The sequence below is a fragment of the Amphibalanus amphitrite genome, unplaced genomic scaffold (genome assembly GCF_019059575.1).
Source record: "Amphibalanus amphitrite isolate SeventyFive unplaced genomic scaffold, NRLGWU_Aamphi_draft 001013F_arrow, whole genome shotgun sequence".
In the NCBI taxonomy this organism is placed as follows: Eukaryota; Metazoa; Arthropoda; class Thecostraca; order Balanomorpha; family Balanidae; genus Amphibalanus; species Amphibalanus amphitrite.
In genome coordinates this window covers 188,564-194,897 of record NW_024882507.1, presented here as the reverse complement: position 1 = coordinate 194,897, position 6,334 = coordinate 188,564, and the positions used below count along the sequence as shown (strand labels likewise).

Genomic DNA, 6,334 nt, shown 5'->3' with positions numbered 1-6,334 from the left:
ACCGGCCGGCTGCCAATCGCGGTTGAGAATTAGAGCTGCCAGATTTCCAATGGAAGCAAGCACAGTTCCCGAATGTTCTGTTACGAGAAGTAATCGAGACGCTAGAATTATGTATCCAGTGCAGATATTAAGATGACTAATGGGCTGAACAGCCGTTTTTAAAGAGCTTCGCATACCATGTGTCCGTGTTGTAATTGATAACATTGATAATCTGGCAGCTCTATAAACGTCAGCTGATAGGACCTAATTATCGTGGTCGGCCGCAACTGGCCCATTCCGCCGGCGAATTCAGTTTCTTCTGAGCACTGGTGAGGGGCACTGCGTGTGTCTTCTACAGCGAGGTGATCATTGAAGCGTTTTGTGTCGTCTGTACGGCAAGTCTGTTATAAGTTTGAATAAGTATGGTCAGTAAACTAGTATTCAATACTTCACTTGTGTCCTTGCTGCCTTTGTCTTTTTATTTTGTATCCGATTTTTGTCACGAGATTAAGCGATAATAAATCTGCCATGTGCAAGATTTTAAAAACAATTGTAACAATCATTGCATCTTCAGTTTTTCTTTAACATCCCTTGACGTGAAATATAATAATGATAAGTTACGTTATATAAAACCGACATAAAGAAACCAAAGACAAAACCAGCAACGAAACAAGTGAACGTATTGAATATCGGTTTACAATACATACTTATTCAAACTTATAATAGACTTGCCGTACAGACGACTCAAAACGCTTCAATGATCACCTCGCTGTAGAAGATACACGCTGTACCCCTCAGCAGTGCTCAGAACAAACTGAATTCGCCGACAGAATGGGCCAGTTGCGGCGGACCACGATAATAAGGTCCTATCAGCTGACGTATTAGAGCTGCCAGATTATCAATGTTATCAATTACAACACGGACACATGGTATGCCAAGTTCTTTAAAAACGGCTGTTCAGCCCATTAGTCTTCTTAAAATCTGCACTGGATACATAATTCTAGCGTTTCGATTACTTCTCGTAACAGAACATTCGGGAACTGTGCCTGCTTCCATTGGAAATCTGGCAGCTCTAATTCTCAACCGCGATCGGCAGCCGGCCGGTGAGACGGCACCTTCAGTCTGTTCCGAGCGCTGGTGAGGGGCGCTGCGTGTATCTTCTACAGCGAGGTGATCATTGAAGCTCTTTGTGTCGTCTGTACGGCAAGGCTGTTATAATTTTGAATAAGTATGTTCAGTGAACTGGTATTCAATACTTTCACTTGTGTCGTTGCTGGCTTTGTCTTTGGTTTATTTATGTCGGTTTAATATAACGTAACTTATCATTATTTTATTTCACGACAAGGGATGTTAAAGAAATGACTGAAGATTCTAGACAGAATAAAAAGACAAAGGCAGCAACGACACAAGTGAAAGTATTGAATACCAGTTCACTGAACATACTTCTTCAAAATTATAACAGCCTTGCTGTACAGACGACACAAAGCGCTTCAATGATCACCTCGCTGTAGAAGATACACGCAGCGCCCCTCACCAGCGCTCGGAACAGACTGAAGGCGCCGGCTCACCGGCCGGCTGCCAATCGCGGTTGAGAATTAGAGCTGCCAGATTTCCAATGGAAGCAAGCACAGTTCCCGAATGTTCTGTTACGAGAAGTAATCGAGACGCTAGAATTATGTATCCAGTGCAGATATTAAGATGACTAATGGGCTGAACAGCCGTTTTTAAGGAGCTTCGCATACCATGTGTCCGTGTTGTAATTGATAACATTGATAATCTGGCAGCTCTAATACGTCAGCTGATAGGACCTAATTATCGTGGTCGGCCGCAACTGGCCCATTCTGCCGGCGAATTCAGTTTCTTCTGAGCCCTGGTGAGGGGCACTGCGTGTATCTTCTACAGCGAGGTGATCATTGAAGCTCTTTGTGTCGTCTGTACGGCAAGGCTGTTATAATTTTGAATAAGTATGTTCAGTGAACTGGTATTCAATACTTTCACTTGTGTCGTTGCTGCCTTTGTCTTTTTATTCTGTCTAGAATCTTCAGTCCTTTCTTAAACATCCCTTGTCGTGAAATATAATAATGATAAGTTACGTTATATAAAACCGACATAAATAAACCAAAAACGAAGCCAGAAACGAGACAACAGAACGTATTGAATATATAATAATGATAAGTTACGTTATAAAAACCGACATAAAGAAACCAAAGGCAAAACCAGCAACGAAACAAGTGAACGTATTGAATATCGGTTTACAATACATACTTGTGGTGAATTAACAATAAAAGCCGGTTCGTTATCAAGAAAGAGTTGAATTGATTTTACTTTATATTATCTTCGGCGGCGGCGACTCTCAACACTCTCAACACGTGGCGGCGACACAATCACGGCGGCAGTCAGGGCGGAACTCAACCACGAGGACGAAACGGGGGCGAAATCAACTCGGTTTATACAGCGCAATGTGAAGGATCCAGGACGGGCTACCAGACAGAGGATACTTTAAAAGTCGGAAAGGAAACTAGTATAGGCACGGGGAGGATAAAGGAAAAGGGCTCGAACACACGACATACTCCCCACCCGAAGTAACTCGGGTTACTTCGCAAAAGCCAATGCTCAAGCGTCGGCAACACAGGGCGGACCGCGAGCAGCCAGCTCGGCGCTTCGCGACGATACAAGTGCGCAGACAGACGCACAAAACAAATCACAGCGCTTAAACCCGTCTCGACACTTCACATGACATACTGAGCACAACCACGTGCAATCAGCATACACAGAAACGGTCCTCTAGTTCTGACGCGCGCACAACTCGGCACTCGGGCACGTCAGTCGCCATTCCGAGCTCACAACTCGGCACTCGGGCACAGCTCAGTCGCCATTCCGCGCACACACCGACAGGCGCGCGGACGAGAGTCTTACTCGGCGGCCTCCAGACTGAAGAGTCGGGAGATTGGCCGCCGCGTTAGCTTGCCGCGCACACGGAGAAAAGCCGCTCGGCAGCGGCCGTCCGGTCCCGGGATGAGCGACACCATCCGGGCGAGGGGCCACGTGCCCCGGCGTCCTTCGCCCTGCAGCAGGACGACCTCGCCGACCGCGGGCAGGCGAGTGGGGCGGCCGCGCGGCGACGCGGCCCAGCCTCTCAGCGTCTCGAGGTACTCGGTCGTCCACCGACGGACGAGACGGTCACTCACACGGCGCCGGTTACGCCAGGTCCTGCCCACATGGGAGTCAGAGTCAAGACTGGGACAGACCACACCGGAGATGGTGGTAACCCCAAACAACAGGTGAGCCGGGGTAAGTAGATCATCTCCATCACCAGGGGTCAGGGGCCTCAGGTTGAGATGAAACGCAAGTTCATACAGCGTCACAGCCAGTTCATCATACGACAGGTGGCACTGGTGCAACGTAATCTTCAGGGCGCTCTTGGTCACACCGACGAGCCGTTCCCAGAACCCGCCCCACCACGGGGCGGCCTCGGGGATGAAGCGCCACTTGACTGACCGCGGCTGACGAGAGCACGGAAAGTACGGGCATTGTCACTGACAATCAGACTGGGCGTTCCTCGCAGGGCCATGAAACGCCTGAGCGCCAGGGTGAGATCAGCGGCACTCTGAGACCGCACCAGTTCCAGGTGTACGGCACGAGACGAAGCGCAGGTAATCAGCAGCGCCCACACTTTGGTGTCTCTATCCACATACAGAGGGCCAAAGTAATCGATTCCCACCTTGGAGAATGGGCGCGAGACTTCTGACCTGAATGCAGGCAGACGGCCGTCCGCAGCTCGGTAGGGCAGTCCTCTGTACCGCCGGCACCTGAAGCAGGTCCCCAGCACTCGGCGCACCGTCCTCCTGCGGATGAAGTACTCGCCCGACAGGAGCGCGAGCGTCACTCTCGTTCCCTGGTGAAAACAGCGGCGATGCGCCTCGTCAACGATCAGCACAGTGATATGTGCCCACTCCGGGAGAACGATCAGCGGCGGCTCATTGGTCCTTGGCACGGAACACAACAGTCCATCATCGCTGATGCACAGGACACACTTGGCTAACGGGGAACTCACCGGCAGCAGAGTCCCGTTTCTCACCGCACGCAGCTCCTCCGGGAAGGCGCGCCGCTGGGCCTCCCGGATCCAATACACGAGCGCCTCTCTCCTCTCCTCTGGAGACAGCGGTCCGGACTGCCGCTCAGTCTCAGGACTCCGGGCGTTGTGGACGAACCTCTTCAGCCACGCGATCCTGTTCACGGCGGCTCCAAGATCTGAGAAATCGGTGGCCTGGAACGCGTCATCAGCAGTCTCTACCGACGGCACGTTCTGCATCACAGGGTGGCTACGAGTCACAGGAGCCACCCTCCTCTCCTCCACGTCGGCCTCAGGGCTCACCGTCTCCACCGGGTCTGGCTGAGGAGGCAGGTCAGAGGTCACGAGTAACGGCGGGCCGTTCCACCACTTCGCAGACTCTGCGAGCTGAGACAGGGTGATGCCCCTCGTACCCAGGTCGGCTGGGTTCTCAAGCCCCCGGACAAACCGCCAGCGGTCAGGATCGGTCAGCTCTCTGATGGCAGTCACACGGTTGTGAACAAACACGCGGAACAGTTTGTCACTCTTGATCCAACACAAGACATCTGTCGAATCAGTCCAGTACGTCACACTGGGTGCTGACAGACACAGTGACTCAGTCACGAAGGCCATAAGTCGGGCCCCGGTCAGCGCCGCCATCAGCTCGAGCCGGGGGACAGTCAGGCTCGGGTTGATCGGCGCCAGTCGTCCCTTGCAGATCAACAACTGTGACTCCCCACCCTGAGAGACATACACAGTGGCACAGTAGGCGGTCTTGGAGGCATCACAGAAGACATGATACTGCGTGCCCAGACTGGTCTCACCGATCATCGCAGCACGCGGGAAGGAGACTGTGCTGCCGGCAGAATCTTGCCACCAGGCGGCGACCTCTGCTTGCAGCGCATCGGGCAGCGGCTCGTCCCACGTCAGCTCCACCGACCAGGTCCGCTGGAACAGAGCCTTCCCTCTGACGAGCCACGGGGTGAGCAGGCCCAACGGGTCAAACGGCTTTGCCACTGCGGACAGAAGCTCACTCCTGGTGCGAGGACACAACATCTCAGGCACGGTCACAGCGAGTCGGTCAGTCTCGGTGTTCCACGCCAGACCCAACACTTTTTATTAAGTTTTTAGAAAAACGCAATTTTCAAAAAAGGCCATCGATCGATTTTGATAAAAAATACATTTTTGGATTCAGCTCACCGTAAGCTTTCGAATGGTATATATCGTTTCTTTTGAGCCTGAGATGACCTTCCGACGAACCGTGGAGAGCTCGAGGTGCCCGCTCCGCCTGACGTCGGCTGGTGCGTCACGACACGACCAAGTCACGACCTACTTTTGGCGTACTTTTGTCTGCAGCCCCATCCGTTAGTTGCGTAGGTTTCATGAAAGTAATTTAGGGTTTCATTGCTCGACGCTAGTGACCTGTATATTAAACCTCATCAACGCGCTAGCGACATCTCGCAGGAGCCAAGAAGACTTGACATTATGCAGTGAATCATTCAAACTTTGCAAGTCATTGGTAACTTTGCCGAGAACATAGGCGGCAGAACGGGGAGGGCACCGGGGCACCGTGCCCCCCTTTGATTTTGAAATTTTTACATTAGCCCTATGGGCGTTGCATGGAAAGAATTTAGAATGGGACCAGAAGTCGGCAGACGGCAGTGCCCACATTTATGGTGACATTTATTTCCAGATAGTAAATTTAACTAGAAGGATAAGGCTATGGCCACTGCCCAGTAGCCTTATCCACATGGCCACATGCGAACAAAACAACGGCACACAACGAATCAACGCCAAAGATTAAAGGCTGTTTAAATCACGCCTGGCATGTGTTCAATTGCTATGTAAAGAGTTGTGCGATGTGCAGTATCAGTGCCAGCAGTGTGGCCAGTGAAGCCTCAATCTGAAGTCTGCGACGAGCGCCAGGCCTCCTGCTGGCAGGCCAGCGAGACGGGTTGCGAACCTCAGGGACCACAGCCCGGGTCGTCGAAACCGTCAGGCAGGGCGACGATGGAAGATGAGCGAGCATATCGGCACGATAGGCTTCAGTCCATAGGTGGAGAATTGTAAAAATCCACGTGGGTGTTGAATCAGTGGCGGTGTTGAATGCCTTGCCGATGGTGCATGTCGGTCGACTCCATGGCAGGGTGGGGTAAACCTCAAGTTAGCACGCCACGTCGTTAATGACAAATGAAAGGAATGGTCATTCAAATCAAATTGAGCTTGCACTGTGCACATGTGCAAAGGCTTCTTGCATGTCTAAAAAAAAACTGCTGGACTGATTGCGGTCTAATTGGTAAACCA

At 51.7% G+C, this 6,334-nt stretch overlaps 1 protein-coding gene across 1 annotated transcript; it reads right to left on the bottom strand.

Annotated features, from left to right (window-relative positions):
* Window positions 1-3,163: 3,163 nt before the first annotated feature.
* On the bottom strand, window positions 3,164-5,140 carry LOC122369181. The gene is made up of 3 exons (XM_043343699.1): window positions 4,058-5,140; window positions 3,478-3,874; window positions 3,164-3,189 (listed from the first exon to the last, which is right to left on the bottom strand). The coding sequence occupies exons 1-3, from the start codon at window positions 5,084-5,086 to the stop codon at window positions 3,164-3,166; spliced, it is 1,452 nt and encodes a 483-aa protein (XP_043199634.1). The 5' UTR covers window positions 5,087-5,140.
* Window positions 5,141-6,334: the final 1,194 nt, after the last annotated feature.

Excerpts from the sequence above, each read along its gene's own strand:
- LOC122369181 (XM_043343699.1), bottom strand. The coding sequence starts at position 5,086 with ATGTTGTGTCCTCGCACCAGGAGTGAGCTTCTGTCCGCAGTGGCAAAG. Across the intron at positions 3,875-4,057 it reads TCCCGGAGGAGCTGCGTGCG|GGAACGAGAGTGACGCTCGC; the intron begins GTGAGAAACGGG and ends TGTTTTCACCAG. Across the intron at positions 3,190-3,477 it reads CCGTGCTCTCGTCAGCCGCG|GACCTGGCGTAACCGGCGCC; the intron begins GTCAGTCAAGTG and ends CCATGTGGGCAG.